Raw genomic sequence first — 21,716 nt, 5'->3', positions numbered from 1 at the left:
ACCGTATTTTCCAGCGTATAAGACGACTTTCTAAACCTACGGTTCTCAACCTGTGGGTCACGACCCTTGTGCGGTTCAAACGATGCTTTCACAGGGGTCGCCTAAGACCATCAGAAAACACATATTTCCGATGGTTTTAGAAACCGAGACACCGCTCCTCTATCCAGCCACCGCCACCCTTCTCCTCCTCTTCCGCCGGCTCCTCCGCCTCCAGGGCGCCCTCCTCCAACTGCGCCTATTCCTGCTGCTGCAGCACCATCACGCACACCCCCAACGCCACCCTGGACTGGCTCAGCGGCTGGTCCGAGCCGAGCCGGGTGTGGGCCACTGCTGGCGCTGCCGCTGGGCTGCTCTGTCACTGCCGCCACTGCCGGCTGAGCTGAGCTGCACCACCGAGCCGGTCTCCACGCTTCCTGGTTGCCCAGCCGCGCTCCACCCCCAGCCGCCCTCTGCCCCATGCGGGAGCCTCCCCTGCGCCGCCTGGCCAGCCTCTCTCGCTGTCGGAGGCCGCCTCGGCCCTCTGGTGCCCGGCGCGGCCATGGGGCTGCCAGGCAAGAGCGGCTCCTTCCCAGCTCACCAGGCTCTGGGCCTCGGAAGCGGCCAGGGGGTGGGGGCAAGGTGGCAGCGATGCCCGCATGTGCGTCGGAGGCCAGCCGGCCGGGCCAGGAGGGGAGAAGCAGAGCCTTCTGAGCGGGAGCTGGCGCTCTGGCTGCGCCCCTCTTCTGTGCGATGGGCTGCGTGGCATGAAAAGGGGCTCCCGTGACCCCACTGCTGTGATGGCACTCAGGAGGCTGGAGGGGCAGGCAGGTCCCGGGGATGGCTGGGAGAGAGCAAGAGGTGCTGGGATGAGGATGGGGGCTCCAGGTTGGGGTGTGTGAGAGGGCAGCTGGCGGCTCTGAGGTGCGTGGATCCTCCACGCAGCTTCCGTGGCCCCAGATGTGCTGCCACTTGGCTCTCCACCAGGCTCTCGCCAGAGCCTCCCCCCCTCCCCGGACAATTGTGCGGAGCTGCTTGTGCGTCCTTGGCAGCGCCCCCCCTTCAATCTCCTTCCTTCTCCATCTCCTTCCTTTCCTCTTCAATCTTCCTTCCTTTTCCATCTCCTTCCTTTCCCCTTCAATCTTCCTTCCTTCCTTCCTTCCATCTCTATCTACATCCCTTGGCATGTGTGAAAGGGCAGCCAGTGGCTCCAAGGCGCACGGATCCTCCGTGCAGCTTCCGAGGCCCCGGATGTCCTGCCACTTGGCTCTTCACCAGGCTCTCCGCCAGAGCCTTCCCCCCTCCCCGGGCAATTGTATTAGGGACTCGTTTGTCAATAAGGACGGGTTTCCAAATGGCTGGTAGGTGGGAGGTATCATCTCGTTTGTTCATGCTGTGTGAGCGTTTTTCTATCTCGCTGGCTTCTCTGACTATTCTGTTATTAAAGTGTTCAGTTTTGGCGATAGTTCTGGTCTTTTTAAAGTCAATTTCATGTCCTGTGGCTTTAAGGTGTTGGACCAGGGAAGAAGTTGGTTCCTCTTTTTTGACTGAGTTCTTATATTCTTCAATGCATGCACTTATTCTTCTGTTGGTTTGTCCGATGTATGTGGTGGGACAAGCGGTGCATGGGACTTCATATACTCCTTGATTTTCTAACTCAATTTTATCTTTGGAGTTTCTTAGGATGGTGCATATTTTTCTGTTTGTGCAGAATGCTGTCTTGATGTTGTGTTTGTGGAGGATCTTGCTGATTCTGTCTGTGGTGCCTTTTATGTATGGGAGGAGGACTTTGCCGTTTTCTTGTTCTCTGTCTTGGATTTTAGTGGGGGTTTCTTTTTGGATTAGTTGGTAATCTTATTTCTTTGGAATCCTTTGGATGTTAGTACATTAGTGAGAGTGTGTAGTTCAGTTTTTAGGTGTTGTTCATCAGCTAAGCATTTTGTTCTAGAGATGAGTGTCTTGGCTACGGAGTTGATCTGTGCTGGGCGATGGTGTGAGAGAGCGTGCAGATAGCGGTTTGTGTGTGTTTTCTTCTGGTAGATGGTGTGTCCTAGGGAGCCATTGGATTTCTTGTAGACTAAGACATCCAGGAAGGGAAGTTGGTTATTAGCTTCTGTTTCCATGGTGAACTGTATTTTGGAGTGTAGGCTATTGAGGTGTGTGAGGAAGTTGTCCAGTTTTTCTTTCCCATGTGGCCAGATTATGAAGGTGTTGTCTACGTATCTGAGCCAGAGTTTGGGTTTGGGATCAGATTTTTCTAGAGCTTGGGTTTCAAAGTGTTCCATGTAGAGGTTGGCAATGACAGGTGAGAGGGGTGATCCCATGGGTGCTCCTTCTATTTGTTTGTATTTTTGTCTGTTATAGATGAAGTATGTGTTGGATAGGCAGTGGTTGGTCAGATCTAGGATGTGTTTAGGGGGGCTATATTTGTTTTGGATAGCTGTCAAGGCTTCTTTGATAGGCACTTGGGTGAAGAGGGATATGACATCGAAGCTCACAAGTAGGTCGCTGGGCTGTAAGTTTTGTTTCTTTATAATCTCTAAGAAATGGAATGAGTTTTTTACGTGTGAGGTGATGGATTCTGCATTGGCGAGAAATTTGGCTAGGTTTTGTAGATGTGAGCCTATGGAGCTGACTATGGGTCTAAGTGGGGTTCCTTCTTTGTGTATCTTGGGGAGACCATAGAGCTTAGGGCATCTGGATGATTTCTCTCTGGGAATGAGGTAGGTGATGGGATCTGTGTTTAGGGGTTTGTATGTAGAGTCTTGGAGTAGGTTGGTTAGTTTGTTTTGGTAGTCAGATGTGTTCATAACCACCGTGGCATTGCCTTTGTCTGCTGGTAGGATTATTATGTTGGTGTCTTCTTTCAGGTTAAGTAGTGCTGTCTGTTCCTCTTTGGGTAAGTTGCTTTTGGGTGGCTTGCTGGTGCAGAGGATGTTGGTGATGTCGAGTCTGATTCTGTTAGCATCGTCGGGGTTGATTTTGGTCAGTCTGGTTTTAACTCCGCATATAATGGTTTCAGTGAGGATGTGTTTGGGAGCGACTGCAAAGTTGAATCTTTTGGAAACGACATTGGTTTTGGCTTTGGTGAGGATCCTATCTTTAATAACAGAATAATCAGAGAAGCCATCAAGATAGAAAAACGCCCACACAGCATGAACAAATGAGATGATACCTCCCGCCTACCAGCCATTTGGAAACCCGCCCTTATTGAGTCCCTAACACAAAGAATGACACTAGACCCACACTCACGAAAACCACACAGGATGTCACCACCACAAATCCACCCAAAAAGCAAACCCAAACCCACACCGATGATGAGGCATGACCACAAACCAGAAGCCAGACCACAGCTGCATCATTAGCCACTTTAAACCCCTTCAATCCATACATGAAGCAAACTGATACCCACCATGAAGATGAGACACGACCACAAATGCGAAGCCAAACAATAGCAATGCAGCTCACCATCTCACTCCCACTGCAACTCAGACTAAACTGAGCACAACAAAGCCCCCACCCAAACAGAACACTCCCCCAGCCAATCAGAGCACAGCCAACCCCCATCCAATCAGAGTACAGCCAAGCTCCCACCCAATCAGTTCATACTCCCACTGACAGTTAAAAGGAAGAAACAGCTACAACCACACATTGCTTCTAGGAGCACGAAGCTGAAAGCACCAGCCTGAAGATGACGAATGAGACTTCGTCTCATATATACTTTTGATCTTGGATAACTGTAATGATAAAGTGTTATTGCTCTAATCTTTCAGTTCAAAACTGAAATAGAGTTTTTACATAGGCCACTGCTGCCATTTCATTTCCAACTCAAGTTTGTTATATCACAGACAGAATGAACAATTCCCGTCATGTATTTATTTCTATATACTAACTTTTGAACAAGAGCCCATAACAGATGGTCTTTGCTGACTCTCTTCTAAAATAAGTAATATTAAACTATTTCTTTTATACTAGCCAAAAATTGTTAATATTTTAGCAATAAGATATGGGTACATAAAGCATTTCAAATTATGCATGTAATATCATATAAGTAAAATAACGCTGAGCCTTGAAATGTCTTAAGTTACTTAAGTATCTAAAAAATCATATTGCAGCTACCTGTTTCTTTCTTCATCAACAAAGAATAGATTCTTCAAAAAAGACAATGGCTTTGAAGAAATGAAATTGATGCGGCAGCTGAATCCAATACAGTTTCCTTCTGGTGTTATTTCAATTCTATTGCCTTCTGGAAAGTCCACTGTTAAGGGATGTCTCTGTTGAGCACTAATATCACCACCACCCTCATAATCTCCAGAATCAAGTTCTGGAATTTCAGCTTGTAAAACTGATGGCCTGTTAAAACCAAGAGAGTAAGACATGAAATTTCAAAATAACAGGACTTAAAATAGTTATTTATTTAATATTTAGTTAATTTATTTTGTTAATTTATTTGACATCTACAGTATCTCATTGTTAGGCTAAAATAGTAATTTTCAAAGGAAAAACACACAGTGAAAAGTTATCAATAAAGATGGTTTGTTAAAATAGCTAGATCTAAAGGGAAATTACTGAAAATTATATTTAACTTTACACATTTTTAATTATACTTTTATATTTCTAGCTTCCTAAGCAGTAAAATATAAAGTGAAGTAGCCTACATGGTATAATATAATAATGCACTAATTTTCCTTTATTGAGTTCTAATGCCAATTATCTTAAATTAGTTTGGAATTGTATTCAATGTTTGGGCTAAATAATCTCTGGTGTAGCAAGGTCACATTCAGTGGATTTGTTTTCCTCCTTTTTGAATGGTTCAATTCCACATGATTTATGAAATTTAGGTTCAAAGTCTGAAAAACAGTGCAGAATGATTCAGCAATGCAATGCAATGCTGAATTGTTCTTTGAATACCTTCTATCACCAATATCTAAGAAATGCTGTAATTGACCTAAATATGTAAAAACGGGGGGGGGGGAATACATAGGGTCAGATTTTTGGAAGGATCACCTCTTTCCCATGGCATTTACCCCTCCAAGAAAAATCAGGCAGAATTGAATCACTTTTGGTCCCCTCAATCAAACAAAGTCATCCATTGGGACACAGGAAATATACTTCCTCTGTCATGGTTCCTGCCCTGTAGAATATCCCAACCATTTCTAGAGATCCATTTGGTTTCCACCATGATATCCTGGAAGTATTTAAGAAATTGGCTGTTCTCCCTTTTGGTTCTGTTTTATCTTATAGAGAGTAGATTTGTCCAAATACAGTATATAGTATTTTCTTTTTACTGTTTTCTATTTCTTATGGTAAGTCAACCAGAGATATTCTGGAATTGGATGGCATCTAAATCCAATAAATAAATCAGTGTCATTTAATGAATAAAAGCTATCTAGATAATTTTCCTTGGGTGTCCACTAAAGCAAATTTAAATTCAGTACTATGATCGAAGTAAAAGAATGGCACTGACAGTCTGTTATAGATTTTAAAATAATTGTTATTTGATGTTAAGGAAAATACTAAGACATTAATAATATATGTATTGCTAAATTATTTAAGAAGCCTCATTATAAAATGTCAATTTAAGTCAACTGATAACACTTATTAGGAAATAAGTAACAATGTGGCAAAGTAAAATAAGAAAAAAAGAGATTGAAGGGGTTAACCCAAACCTCAACCGTTTATTTTGTCACATTTATAATACTTTTTATAAAGGAGGCAGAAAAGGAATAAGCTTAACAAATATTGTTGTATTGGACATCCTAACAATAGCAATAGCAATAGCACTGTGCTTTATAGCCCTCTCTAAGCGGTTTACAAAGTCAGCCTATTGCCCCTAACAATCAGGGTCCTCATTTTACTGACCTCGGAAGAATGGAAGGCTGAGTCAACCTAGCTGGTGAGAATTGAACTGCCAAACTGCTGGCGGCCGGCAGTCAGCAGAAGTAGCCTGCAGTACTTCATTCTAACCACTGAGCCACCACGGCTCTATAATTGCCTAACAGATTTTTTTTGTTTCATTGACCCAAGATGGTAATTACAGTTTCCAAAATGTCACCTGGGGATATGATCATTCACTAAAGCCCAAACAATTACTACAACTTTTGAAGATGCCAATGATTTTAAGATGCCTACAATATTACATTATTTAAGACAGGCCACCTTGTGCACTGGAGGTAGAATGGAGGACAATTTATAGCAGCTGAGAATCTACTATCAGTAAAAGAAAATATTTGTCCCTCAGTTAAAATGTTGCCTCAGAATATAGTGCAGCTTATGAAATTTACATAAGACAATAACAGATCTATGGATTTTTCAAAAAGAATTTTAACACATCAAGTGTCCATTCTGGCTACACCTAATTCTTTCCTTAAATGTCTGTGCATATCAATACTGGACTACAGTTTGGGTTATACCAACGATTAGTAACAATTTTAACTGGCAGTATACATGCAGGAGATCTTAACTATGTAGTGAACATCACCTGCCCATCACTATGCAGAACTTTCTTTATATTTTTTCTTTACACGCTAATGTCTTGCCTTTTACATTATTGGAAACTATAACATTCCTTTTTCAGAGCAAAATTTCCCATGTACTTTGTGTTTCTTCCCTGAGACCTCAGCCCACATATTTTTGGGATTCTTTTGCAGTAATTTATACCCCATCTTTTTATAGCCACTCGCAAACAAAGCTCCTTTTTGCCTTGAGAACAATCTCAATTGTTTCTTGTCACACAACATTAAAATCACTAGGAAATTTGTAAAATTTCTCTCATCAGCCATGTACAATTTTATTTTTTTCAAGTTTCTTACATTTAAGTTTTTTCTCTTGCCGCAAATATCACTGATCAATATGATTTTGCTTTTACACATTTACATACACACAAATTCACGTTGTCTATATATTCACTCAATTCACTATAATTTTAGTATTCATTCTTAAATTACTATTATTCAGTAATTTTGTTCTTATCACTTTTAATATCCTGTTACTTCTACTTACTGTGCTGTCGTTGCTTTTTGGTGCCTTTTGAATCAATGTTGACTCCTGGCAGTTGCTTGGACAATTTCTAGCAAGGTTTTTCAGACGTGGTTTGCTATTTCTTTCTTCTTAGGGCTAAGAGAGTGCTTGGCCCAAAGTCACCTACCTGGCTTTGTGCCTTCAGTCTCCTGGTTTCTAGCTTGATCCCCTAACTACAATGCCAAGCTGACTCTCTACTGTACTATACTAAGGTCATATGCATTCCTGTTAATGTCTTAGAAGTGTTTTAAATTTGAGGCTTTTTAATGGTCTTCCCATTTAATTATTTGATTTATTAGACGTGATCCCACCCAACTCCATAATGACTTCAAGCAGCTCACAATGTAACAAACAAAATAAAAAATGTAAGATAGTGCAGATCACAAACTAAAAAAAGAACAAGATGATGAATTTGATTAACAACAAAATATTTGTTAAGGTTCTGAATAATGAACCCAATCAATCAGGATTCCGAAGCTTGATGTTTCCTGTCTTCCTTTATTGGGTACATCATATCAGCAGGCTTAGTTCAAAACCAACTCTAAATAAATTCCTTTACATTGCATAATTAAAAGAATAAATGCTTCCCTTCCCCCCAAGTGTCATAGATCACACTGACCAATTAATGCAATTGGTGGGCTCAACTTTGCTTCTGTTGTCACCAAACACCTGTGGATGACCTTGGTTCCCATGAGAGCTGTCTTCTGTTGTGTCTGGCACAGTGTAGCTAAAACAATCCTCCCCCCACCCCCCATTTCTGTGGCAACTGAGAAATGAAAGTGAATGGCCTCAGGCAGAGTTGTTTAGAAGTTGACAATATTTTGGTTTATGTTTTCTTTCCTACATTATGGCTCCCTCCACTTTTTTATTATAAAATCAGTTGTTTAATTTACTTGACGGTGAATGTAATGAAGTTCATCTAATAATGATTAGTGCTAAAAGTAACAAGGAACAACTGACCCAACCAATAATTTTAAAAAATCACAATGTTTAGCATCCCATACGTTTGCATGTTAATATTTCAAATGGCAAATAATATGAATAATTTTAAATATCCACATATATTTTTGTAAGATGATGAGAAAAGGTTTAAATTAGTTGAAATTCATTACTTGCTAGTTATTGTTTTTGTTATTAATTGCATAGATTCACCATCTGAAACTATATAGAGACAATAAACAATAACACCTAATGAAGTCAAAATTTGAATTGTTAGTTACCTTAAATAATCCTGGGGAATTATACAGACATCTGCTCCTGTTTTAACATTGAGAGGAACAGGCATCAATATCAAAAGCTGAGGTTTAAAGTTGATTTTATTTGATTTCACAACTCCAGATAATGTGATTGTTCTATAAACAAGTAGCTCATCATTCAAAAATGCAGGCAGCTGAGCGGTATATATTCCAGGCCAATCTGAAGGGGGGGAAAAAGTGCAATTGGCAATGTGTGCAGTTCTTTATGTAACAGGCCAAATTAATGTTATAAAATCCTATTACCAAATGAAAGCATGAGGACATAATACAGGACTGGAATTTCTGATCTGTATTAACTTCTTTCTACAAAAAAGTTATGTATGAATTGCTATGAATGTATTAATGATAAAATCCATCAATGTATTAAATTTAACTGCTTCAAATGGAAAATTGTACAAGAACAATTATGAACCACTATGGGCAAAAGTCCAAAAGGATTTAATAGATTGGAAAAAATTGCAATTGTCATTGTTGGGGAGAATTTCAGCTGTAAAAATGAATGTTCTACCAAAGTTTCTTTTTTTGTTTCAGATGATACCTATTCTTAAAAAAGAGGCAAATTTGGAGGAATGGCAAAAGGGTATCAATAATTTTATATGGGCCGGGAAGAAACCAAGGGTTAAATTTAAGATATTACAGGATGCTCGAGAAAGAGGGGGACTTAAGGCACCCAATTTGAAATTATATTATGATGCAGCCGCCCTAACTTGGTTAAGTGATTGGCTTAATTTAACAAATATGGATATTCTTTTTTTGGAAGGTTGGGATTTAATATATGGTTGGCATGCATATTTAATTTTTAATAAGAAAGTTGATCGGACTTTTAAATCACATATTTTGAGGAATGCCTTACTTCGTGTTTGGAAGAAGTATTATTATAGATTAAATTATAAAATACCTATCTGGGGGATTCCCAGACATGCAATTGAGGGAACCTCTAAGGGGACAAATTTTGATAAAATTTCATATAAAGAATTGTTAATTTGTTCTGGTTCGAATTGGCATTTGAAATCCCTAGATGTATTAAGGCAGCAAAATATTCTACAGTCATGGTTTCAATATTTACAAATAATGGATAGATGGACTGTAGACAAGAAAGAGGGAATAACACTAGAAGATAGACAATTGGTTATTCAGATTAAAAACCAAGGTCCGGCTCATATAAAAAGAATATATAATGTTTTATTAGAGTTAGATTCGGAAACAGAATTGGTTAAAGATTGTATGATTAAATGGGCTCAGAATATACAGGAGCCGATCTCATTGGATTTATGGGAGATAATTTGGATAAGAAATGTTAAATTTACACAAGCTCAAAATTTGAGAGAAAATTTTTATAAAATGTTTTATAGATGGCATTTAGATCCTAAAAAATTATCTTGTATGTATTCCAACATACAGCCCAAATGTTGGAGATGTGGCAATAATGATGCGACATACTTTCATATTTGGTGGAATTGTAAAAAAGTAAAGGCTTTTTGGATTATGATTTGGTGGAACATTCAAAAGATTTTTAGAAAGAAGATAAAGTTTACTCCTCAACTATTTTTACTTGGTATTTTTGTTGACTTAAATGAAAAAGAAACTACTTTGATGTTGAATTTATTAACTGCAGCAAGGTTACTAGTAGGTCTATATTGGAAGAAAGATTCTTTGCCTACTTTAGAAGAATGGATATTTAAAGTATCTAGTTTTGCAGAAATGGCAAAAATTTCTGCTTATTTAAAGGATCATACACAAGAAAGATATATTACTGTATGGGGAAGGTGGATAGATTATATTCAGAAAAAATATGGAATTAAAAAGTTTTATTTATTTTATGAATGAATATCAAATATTATAGAGAATTGTTTTATAAGTTATGGAGTTAAAGGTTAATTATGATTTTTTTTTTCTTTCTCTCTTTTTTTTTCTTTTTTCTTAATTATTATAATTTTCTTTTTCTTTTTTTTTCTTAACCCTGTATTCTGCTCTGGGAAGTGAAGGGAGGGGGGGTGGGGTGGGAGGGAGGGTAAGGGGGGGTTCTCTATTTTAAAATTTTATTGTATTTTTATAAATGATTGTATGTTTTAAAAAATAAAAATTTTCAATAAAAAAAAATAAATAAATTTAAAAAAAAGGAAATACAATGATTTCCAGAAGAAGAACCTATAGTAGAGGCAACTGCATCTTATTTGGTCAGAAGCACCTAAATAGTATTTCTGCTTTAAAATTCTTTTGTTTTTCTTCTCCACTAAATCAGATTATTAAGCCAGATATGAAGCATCTATACAGTTAATTTTAGAATGCAAACTCATCTAATGTTGCTGGAGCTGTATCTATTTGATAATGCAGTGACATTTTGCCAGTAATGATCCTTTAATATATCCTAAATGCTTTTCCATGGTGTGGCTCTCTAACAGAATGAAAAAACAGAATAAAAATATTTTAACTCGAAAGGACACAAATAGTATAGAACCCATTATCCTAACAGATTAATCGTAGATAGAAAACAGAAATTGAAACTCCATTCTCAGATCAATGTTTATACATTTTTAAAAATTACATTATCACTCATTTTATGAAGATGCCAAAGGCTGCCATTAATAAATTGATTTTATAATATACAAGATTTATTTTTGTGCAGCCAGTTCAAATTTGGCCAATTTAAAATGTGATATATTTGAGCATATACCTTATTTTCTTATAAGATATTAATGAAGGTATAATAGTATACAAAGGTATAAGATATATTAACATCACCAATATTGTACATGTTTTTACATTTCTTATATATATTAATGTTCAATGCGTATCATTTATAATCAGTTATAACTGACAGGTTTGAACATAATTGCTCATAGTGACTTATGATAAATGAAAAAATCCCTCCATTTTTTTACAGAAAAGTATCACAGAAGTTCATGTTTTGTTCATTTATAAGTTACAACTTACTAATATTAATATGTATTATCTGGCAATGTATTTAAAAAGAAGAAAAAATAGTATAATTTTCTTTTAATCATTTACATTCATCTTGATACATACAATTCAGATCCTGGGGCAAACACCTCTGCAAATCTGACCCATTTATACTTTTGATGTCATCTTCCCTTTTATCCCTAGCCCTTTCATTCTGACCTTTCCAGCAAAAAGTAATAGAAAATCTTAAGAGTAAGCAGGGAAAATGTTCAGACTAAATATCACTTTACAAAACCTCTTCTGTCTAGCAGACTATTATTACATAGCAGTCAAGTTTCAGATTGCTGGCTTTGGTGAAATTCAGGAGAATAGGGTGGTGCTTGTAAGATGCTGAATTTAACTTTATTGATGATACAAAGTAATCTCATGAAGACTTTCAGTCTAGAATACTGTATTAAATGCAGCCAGGTGGCACCAAGAGCATGTAACTGACATTTCAGTGAAGTATTCCCCAGAATTTTTAGTTCACATCATTCAGACCTGTATAATTGAGAATGGGACATGTGGAAGCCTTTATAAGTGCCAGGGGTACTAGCTGGCCAACTGTAGTTTCATTACTCAGGGGAAAATATTTATTCCACCTCATAAAAGATTCCATGACATTTATTTTTTAAGTTTAATCAGAAGGAGGAGGAGAAAGAGAATAAAAAAATAGAATAATATAAAGCCTGAGAGATTAAAGAGGTTTATGTTTCCTAAAAATACAACAGACTATATAGCAGATGGTCATCTCCAGCAGCAGTTCCATAAGTTTTAAGGTGGGCACATTTACAATCACACTCAAATCATAATCTGTTCCAATTGTACACGATCTGAAGACCATCAATAGATGACTTTAGATATGAAGACAGACTTTTAATGATTTAAGATACGAGTAGACTTGAATAATTAACACAAGGACCTACAGTTGAATCAAAACAAAAAAGTAATGAAGATGCTACTTTAAAATTCTGTCAAGACACTTTCTAAGGTACTATTCTTGTTAAAATCTGATATTATTTTGTACTAGTGTACAAAATACATGGTGGTTACCAACTACTGTTTCCAATTGTATTACTGATGATTGCCATAAAAAACCTGGGTCTAATAACAAAACAATAAACTCTGGATAACTATTATATCACTATTTCTATTCAGGAAACCTAATTTATCAGCCTCCATGTACTCAAAATACTTGAACCTTCGAGTGTCAGAATTTCAATGCACACACATAAACTTTTCAAAAGGATCCAGCTGCTTTAATATTTCAGGGAAGAAAAGGATAGGTCCAAGTTCTTCAGCTTCTTTCTAGGGCCAAGGTGATGTGTTCTTAATACTATCATCTCTCTGCATTGAATAAGGAAGAAGTGCTCAGTCTTGCAAATGTTCTATCACATTCATCAAGTACTACAACCCTTTGCTTGTGTACAAACACTTCCAATATTATAAAAATAAAATTGCTGTCCATACATGCATAGGAAATGTTAGTGAGCCTCCCCATGATGGGGCAACTTTAAATGGTTTATAAAGCAGCTCTTTTGAATGCTTTTAACAGTCCAGGTCTCTTCTTTTAGTTGACATTTTTATCCACTGGACTTGCTCTCTTTCCTGTTTTCTTCTCCTTGTAGAAATTTATTCTGTCAACTCCTTTGGTAATGACTTTTTGTTGTTGTTGTTTTGTGTAATAAATCTTTTTGAAAAGCTGAAATATGGCCTCTCACTGCTGCAAACCTGTTTTTTTCTTCAAGTACCATTACAAAACTGTATGCTGCAAATATATACCAAATTGTTTTCAAGCAAGAACAAAAACATGCCACAAGTACTGCAAGTCATTATTGCCTTGTCATGTCCATTTATGTTCACCTCTGCTTCTCAAGGCACCACAAATAGAAATGTTTTTATTTCTTGTTCCCATCCCAGCTCTCATATTAGCCAAGCACATTGTTGACTTAGAAAATTTTTTTTGAGAATCTCCTGTTTGAACTCCATCACCAAATTCTTGTTAGCTGTCCTTGTTCATTTGTTTAGTAAACTCATTCCAAAAAACAAGCCTTTGTTTCTTATTGGGAAATAATAATTCAATCAATCACATTGGATAAACAGCAATTCTTAGCATATACACACAGTCTCAAAACATACAGTTTTACAAATCATCCTATCTTGTATTTTGATGATCTCCACTGCCAAATTCAAGTAACTTAATGTGGAACATCACATGAAATCTATCATTTAAAGTGAGGTCTTTTGAATGGATTATATGTTTTTATGGAAAGTGTTAATTTCTTGTGAATAGAATAGAATAGAATAGAATAGAATAGAATAGAATAGAATAGAATAGAATAGAATAGAATAGAATAGAATAGAATAGAATAGAACTGGAAGGGACTTTGGAGGTCTTCTAGTCTAGCCCTCTGCTCAAGCAGGAGAACCTATACTGTCTCAGACAGGTGAATGTCCAGTCTCTTCTTAAAAATTTCCAGTGATGGAGTGCCCACGATTTCTGAGGGTAAGCTGTTCCACTAGTTGATTGTCCTCACTGTTAGGAAGTTTCTCCTTAATTCCAAGTAGCTTCTCTCTTTGATCAGTTTCCAACCATTGTTTCTTGTCCTTCCCTCTGCTGCTTTGATGAACAACTGGCCCCCTCTGCTTTATGGCAGCCTTTCAGATACTGGAATGCTGCTATCATGTCTCCCCTATTTCTTCTTTTCTTTAGACTAGCCAAATCCAAGTCCCATAGCTGTTTTCATATGTTTTATTCTCCAGGCCTTTGATCATCTTAGTTGCTTTTCTCTGAATTTTTTCCAAACTCTCAACATCTTTTTTGTGATATGGTAACCAAAATTGGCTGCAGTATTCCAGGTGTGGTCTTACTAGGATTTTATAAAGCGGTAACAATACTTCATATGATCTTGATTCTATGCCTCTATTTATACAACCCAGGATTGTGTCAGCTTTTTTGGTTGCTGTTGCACATTGCTGGCTCATAGTCAAGTGATTGTCCACTAGGACTCCAAAGTCTCTCTCACAGTTGCTGCTTTTAAGCCACGTCTCGTCCAATCTGTATTTGCACCTTTGGTTTTTCCTGCCTAGATGTAAGACTTTGCTTTTCTCCACAGTGAAACTCATTTTGTTGGATAGGGCCCATTGTTCAAGTTTGTCAAGATGTTTTTGGATCCTGAGTTTGTCTTCGGGGGTGTTGGCCACACCTGTCAGTTTGGTGTCATCTGCAAATTTAATGAGTTCTCCAATTCCCTCATCTAAGTCATCTATAATTATTAAATTATTAAATTGTTAAATCATCAAAAAAAGAAATATATATTAACAAGCCCACAATTTTATATGTTACTTTTATGTAAGGGTGTAGGTCTATACATACTGTATGTTGTATATGGTATGTTTAAATGTGTGTTATGTATGTATACACTCTGAAAGCAAGCAACTAAATTTCATTTTTAATGTGTGCCATTGTGCCCACAGTAAAAAGAAAACACAGTAAGGGTTATCTATCTATCTATCTATCTATCTATCTATCTATCTATCTATCTATCTATCTATCTATCTATCTATCTATCCTATCCTATCCTATCCTATCCTATCCTATCCTATCCTATCCTATTACTAAAGTTGTCAAAATCCTCTGCTACTTTGTTCAGTACATAAGGAAATGAAAATTAAGTCTCTCTGTACAGTGGAAGGGGCAAGAGTTCAATATAACTTTAACAACTCACAAAAAGAGCAATCACTCTAATAGAAAACTTAGGAACAGTTTTGTGCATGCTTTTCAGTCTTGAAGAAAACCAATACCACAGATTAAGAAAGTGATCTCCACATATGAAACAAAAATAGTCAAAGAGAAGTTGGAAAAGTAATATTTTAATTTATGGCTGAAGGAGTTAAAAGTAAAATATTTAGATGTCAGCTTCTAATTTCAGTAGTAATATCTTTATAGTTCAGTTTCCAAACTGTTTGGCTTCCTTAACATAAGTTCTGTAAAATTTCATCTTGCTTAATTATGTGAATCATAATATGAATATACAGTAATTAATATGTGGTACCTCCAGGAATCATATACATATCTGCATTAAAATCTTCATTCACAGCTGATATCTTTAAAAAGTTCCATTACTGTATAGAAAATAGTTTGCAGCTGTAGCATCTCAATATATATTGATTATACTTATTCATTACTTATTTTGCAGATACAGTATCAGTTCTAAAGACTTTTGTAAGTAATTATACTACAATATGTATTTTAATATGTCATTAAATTAGTCTTGGTGACTGAAGATTCATAATACATCTTCAGAGAAGGTAAAATACATTATAAATTTCTAGTGCTAAAATGATTAGACCAAACAAGGTATTTTGGAATGGTGTAAAGATTCTCATTAAAAAAAACCAACAGAAAATTAAGGTACAAAGAGTACTGCACTAATATTTTCAGTTATAAGTGATTAAGTGCAATGGTTTCAACTGACTTAAAATCGGTGCTGCAGGACATAAATATTCAAAAATAAAAGCTGCTGTATGTCTTTTTCCAGAGGAAGACAGTGCACATGTTTATGGTTAGGTGGAATATTTACTGTATAGAAAAAGTCTGGTAGTCTTCATCTTTAGAAAGAACCATAATCATTTACTAATTGAAAAGTTAAAAGGCTAACCTATAATGTATACTATGTGATTGTGCAGCTTTGCATGTTGTTTGAGATGATTTGAGACAAGTCATATCACCCCTACAATGGTAATTTTCAGTCACCTTCCAACTAAATGAAGAGGTGGAAAACTGATTTTCTTTGAAACTTTCCAAACAAAAGCATCTCTTCCTTCAAATCATTAAATTAACAATAGAACCCATGGGAAATATATCTTTACGAAGGTTTTCTTCTATTGCTCATTCAAGCCTAGCAAATGAAGTAAATGTACAAGAATACTGTATATACTTTGTATGTTTCTATACAGTATATTATTGTTTGTGGGTTTGTGTGTGTGTGTATGAATATGTGTGTATAAATTATATATATATACACTATACATAATGTATGTGTGTGTTTGTATGTATGTCTTTGGGTTAGAAAATCAAGGAGTATATGAAATCCCATGCACTGCTTGTCCTACCATATACATCGGACAAACCAACAGAAGAATAAGTGCATGCATTGAGGAACATAAGAACTCAGTCAAAAAAGAGGAACCAACTTCTTCCCTGGTCCAACACCTTAAAGCCACAGGACATGAAATTGACTTTAAAAATACCAGAACGATTGCCAAAAGTGAACATTTTAATAACAGAATAATCAGAGAAGCCATCGAGATAGAAAAACGCCCACACAGCATGAACAAGCGAGATGATACCTCCCGCCTACCAGCCATTTGGAAACCCGCCCTTATTGATGAATGAGTCCCTAATACAAAGAATGACACCAGACCCATACTCACGAAAACCACACAGGATGTCACCACCACACATCCATGCAAAAACAAACAAACCCACACCGATGATGAGGCACGACCACAAACCAGAAGCCAGACTACAGCTGCATCATTAGCCACTTTAAACTCCTCCAATCCATATATGAAGCAAACTGACACCCACCATGAAGATGAGGCACGACCACGAACGCAAAGCCAAACAACAGCAACACAGCTCACCATCTCACTCCCCCCTGCAACTCAGACTAACCCAAGCACAACAAAGCACCCACCGAAACAGAACACTCCCCCAACCAATCAGAGCACAGCCAACCCCCCTCCAGAGCACAGCCAAGCCCCTAACAAATCAGAACACACCTCCACCCAATCAGAACATAGTCAAGCTCTCATCCAATCAGTTCATACCCCCACTAGCAGTTAAAAGGAAGAAACAGCTACGATCACACATTGTTCCTAGAAGTACGAAGCCGAAAACACCAGCCTGAAGATGACGAATGGGACTTCCTCGAAACATCGCCAAGACACTTAAAATCTGATGCGGGAGAAAACCCGAATAACCAAAGACCTACATACAAACACCCGCGAAAACCTCAGAATATATATTTATAGTTTTAAACAAAATAACTAACTTGTCAAATTTAGAAAAATAAGTAAGAAAGTATCTATAAAGCATTTCAAATGTAGAATTGGTTTAAACATATACAGAGTAGACAGGAAAACAAATTCTTACATGGGCAGAAGCATATGGTAACAGCTGTATTTTGTCCCGGATAGAGAATTCCAGTATGTAAACTAAATTTGAAAATACCATCATCTACGGCTTTGCCTGCTCCATCAAGATCAAATCGCCAAGTAAGCTGTTTCTTTGAGATGTTTTTCAAATACAGTTTCTGCAGAAAGACATGAGGTAAGCCACATGATATAAGATGGGCTACTTTATGAATAATTAATGACACCAAAAAGACCTATCTTCAAAAGATTTATGTGTGTCCTCCAAATTTCAGGCATATTATTTCCAAATTATGACTGTTACTGAAAAATACTAGTGTTATAATATTGTGCAAAATAGTAGTGGGGTGTTCTGATAGCTAATTAAAATGAGTGATGTAAAAGTGATGTAAAAGTGACAAATGCAAAAGATGTTTCTGCATGAATTTTGAGCTGTACGAACAAATTACTCATTTGATACGCATGTAATAAATATAAAAAAAATGCTATGCTCAGAATCAAGGTTTTAGAAATCCAAACAAAAGATATTTCAGACTCATTTCTGATACAAAAGATACTTCAACTTTACTGAAGGAGCACTGATCAGGTCACTTTTGAAACAATAATGCCCAAAGAGAAGGCTTTTCCTATCTCTATGGCAGTTGTGAGAATTGAATTGTTTCATTCTACTGTTGGATTTCCTCCAAGATGGCATGCTGAGTGAAGGGCAATCTGTTTCCCCTGTCGATAAACAGTTGATTTTGTCACCAAAGTGGGTTCCTAGATCTGAATGGGCAGCTAAAAATGGCCCAAGATTTTGATGATGACAATGGCAAAAACAACAACAATAATAATAATAATGGAGTTGGAGGGGAACTTGGAAGTCTTCTAATCCAACCCCCTGCTCAGGCAGCAAGCCCTACACTATTTCAGACAAATGGTTGCCCAGTCTCTTCTTAAAAACTTCCAGTGTTGGAGCATTCACAACTTCTGGAGGCCATTTGTTCCACTGATTAATTGTTACAACTGTCAGGAAATTTCTTCTTAGTTCTATGTTGGGTGTTTCCTTGATTAGTTTCCATCCTTTGCTTCTTGTCCTACCTTCAGGTGCTTTTGAGAAAAGCTTGACTCCCTCTTTTTTGTGACAACCCGAGATATTGGAACACTACTATCATGTCACCCTAGTTCTTCCCTTCATATATATATATATATTACTTTGTTACAATATATCTTACTCCCATCTTTGAAAGGAATCGTTTATGTCTATTTATGAATGCCCAGTTACAGGACTATATTAAAAATGAAAACAATGTACCAACTTAAAGATAAAGCCCTCTGGGAAGCCTTTAGGGGAAAAAATTACCCTTTAACCTGTACGTTTAAACTGAAGACTTTGGTAAAAAGTTTGATAACATAACAATGGTTTTAAATCTATCTAAACAGGATATTCAGACACAATCAACTACAGCCAAACCAAGCTCACAAGTGGATAGATTGGAATCTAAACTGCTGTTGGCAGATTTAAAGGAGAAGAAGCTTGGTTTGGAAACTGTAGGTTTGTTGGAGAAGGCTGAAGGGGATATGGCTTCTACAGATTCTACAGACACTTGATTTCCTTATTGTGAGTTGGAAAGAAAGTTTCCAATTCCATCTCCTTGAGTATAGGTTCTCCACACGGCTGTGTCCTGAGTCTGCTACTGTTCACCTTGATGACCCATGACTGCGGTGCCAAATCTGCTACAAAACATATTATGAAGTATGCAGACACGGCAGTGGTGGGTCTTATCTGGGATGACAATGAAGATGCTTATAGGGAAGAGATGAATATAAAAGTAACCTGGTTCTAAATGTTGATAAAACAAAGGAGATCATTGTAGATTTTAGAAAGAGCCGGCATAGTCATACTCCATTTAGTATAAAGAATGCAGCTGTAGAGGTGGTCAACAGTATTAAGTATCTGGGGGTGCAGATAACTAACAATATGAATTAGTCTCTCCACACGTCATCCTTAGTGAAGCAGGCAAACCAGCCTCTGCATTTCCTGCGTCGGATGAGGAGAGCACATCTTTCTCCTTCTGTCCTGGCCACTTTTTACAAAGGCGCAATTGAGAGCATTTTAACAAACTGCATCTCTGTCTGGTTTGATGGCAGCAGATAGAAAGTCCATACAGACAAACATACACATATTTTTTTACCCTGTAATCAGCTCTGGGAAGTGGGGGAGGGGGGGAAGGGGTGGGAGGGGTTTGGGTTATAATGTATTGAATTTGTAAAACTTTTAATAAAAAAGGAAAAAGAAAGTCCATACAGAGAATGGTAAGGACAGCCGAGATCATAGGAAGCTTGTTTCCTGGTATTCAGGATGCTGCTTATAAGGCCGTACTCAGTGTGTGGTCCTCAATGGAACTGCATCTACATGGAGGGAAGTGTGTAGTGGGGTGCCCCAGGACTCTGTTCTGGGAACAGTGCTCTTCAACATCTTCATCAATGATTTGGACAAGGGGATAGATGGGGAAATCATCAAATTTGCAGACGACACCAATCTGGCAGAAATAGCCAAAACTCCAGAAGACAGGCTTAGGATACAGGAGGATCTGGACAGACTTGAACACTGGGCGCTATCTAACAAAATGAAATTCAATGGTGAAAAAAGTAAGGTTCTACATTTAGGCAAGAAAAACCAAATGTACAAGTATAGTATAGGGGGTACCTTGCTCAATAGCAGTAATTGTGAGAGGGACCTTAGAGTCCTAGTAGACAATCACTTAAATATGAGCCAGCAGTGTGTTGCAGCTGTCAAAAAGGCCAACACAGTGCTGGGCTGCATTAACAGAGGGATAGAATCAAGAACACGTGAAGTATTAATACCACTTTACAATGCCTTGGTAAGGCCACACTTGGAATACTGCATCCAGTTTTGGTCACCACGATGTAAAAAAGATGTTGAGACTCTAGAAAGAGTATAGAGAAGAGCAACAAAGATGATTAGGGGACTGGAGGCTAAAACATATAAGGAACGGTTGCTGGAATTGGGTATGTCTAGTTTAACGAAGAGAAGGACGAGGGGGGACATGACAGCAGTGTTCCAATATCTCAGGGGCTGCCACAAAGAAGAGGGAAGTCAAGCTATTTTCCAAAGTGCCCTGAAGGCAGGACAAGAAGCAACGGGTGGAAACTAATCAAGGAGAGAAGCAACCTAGAACTAAGGAGAAACTTCCTGACAGTTAGAACAATTAACCAGTGGAACAACCTGCCTCCAGAAGTGGTGAATGCTCCAACACTGGAAGTTTTTAAGAAGAGACTGGACAGCCATTTGTCTGAAATGGTATAGGGTTTCCTGCCTGAGCAGGGAGTTGGACTAGATAACCTCCAAGGTCCCTTCCAACTTATTATTATTATTATTATTATTATTATTATTAAAGCTCAAAGCATTGTTAGAGACCACTCATACACACTTCATGGTCTGTTTCTGTTGCTCCCCTCTGGGAGGAGGTTTTGAAATATTTCTAGCAGGGCTACCTGATTCTGTAATAGCTTTGTTCCCTATGCCATCTGTCTGGTAAACTCTCAAGATTCGTTTTTCTCACCATGCACATACATAACCCGAACTAAACTGTTGTTTCTCTGTATCATATAATATGGGTGGGTATATGCATAATTCTGTATTTATTTATTTTTGACATATTTATGTAGGAGGTAGTGAGCATTTGAGAGCTGTAGCAACAAAATTTCATTTTAATGTATGCCAATTAGTGTACATTCAGAGTAACAATAAAGGTATTATTCTATTCTAGAATTGGAGTTAACAGAATCGAGTGATGAACTGGACTTTCTAAAGAAGAATGATGGTAATTGGGGAATGGACTTACTATATCTAACTGGAAAATAATTTCAATTGGACTTTTTTGAAAAAATGGATCGACAACAGAGGTTTATGATTTAGGGAGAAAAGATACAATTGTTGGAAAAGTTCTCAACCAAAATCTTAAGGAAAATTTTTATAATTAAAAATCAAAGAATGATCTTTGATCCCAGCCAGATCAGAGACAATGATTGCAGTGATTTATGATAGATAAGAAGCTGTTGTAGACTTTCTACAAGTTAAATACAATAATAGATTGTTAAAAAATGGCTCTGAATTTTAACTTTGCCATTTGTTCCCATTAACTACTATGCTTTTTTTTACTTTTCTCTTTTTTAATGTACATTTTTTCTTTCCTATCTAATATTTTGTTCAACCTTGTTTGTTTTTATAACATTTCTTTCTCTCTCTTTCTCTGTCTTTTTTGAGTTTTTATTTTACCTTAATTTTCTGAATAAAATAAAATTTTATTCAAGGGAAAAAAAACAGATGTAAATGCAATAAATATACATTTTTCATGGAAA

General features: G+C 37.2%; 1 protein-coding gene across 1 annotated transcript in view; it reads right to left on the bottom strand.

The window, feature by feature from the left end:
* Positions 1–21,716, bottom strand: part of CFAP47 (cilia and flagella associated protein 47) — a 184,418-nt gene that overhangs the window by 121,273 nt on the left and 41,429 nt on the right. Inside the window, exons 19-21 of the mRNA XM_039329589.1 lie at positions 17,353–17,512; positions 8,217–8,412; positions 4,096–4,329 (exon numbers count right to left, since the gene is read on the bottom strand). Coding sequence (XP_039185523.1) covers positions 4,096–4,329; positions 8,217–8,412; positions 17,353–17,512 — 590 coding nt within the window. The remainder of the gene's footprint in view (positions 1–4,095; positions 4,330–8,216; positions 8,413–17,352; positions 17,513–21,716) is intronic.

The sequence above is a fragment of the Crotalus tigris genome, unplaced genomic scaffold (genome assembly GCF_016545835.1).
Source record: "Crotalus tigris isolate CLP2741 ecotype Arizona unplaced genomic scaffold, ASM1654583v1 scf7180000024401.5802323, whole genome shotgun sequence".
NCBI lineage: Eukaryota > Metazoa > Chordata > Lepidosauria > Squamata > Viperidae > Crotalus > Crotalus tigris.
The sequence above is the reverse complement of the archived record's forward strand: the minus strand, read 5'-3'. Positions and strand labels throughout refer to the sequence as shown.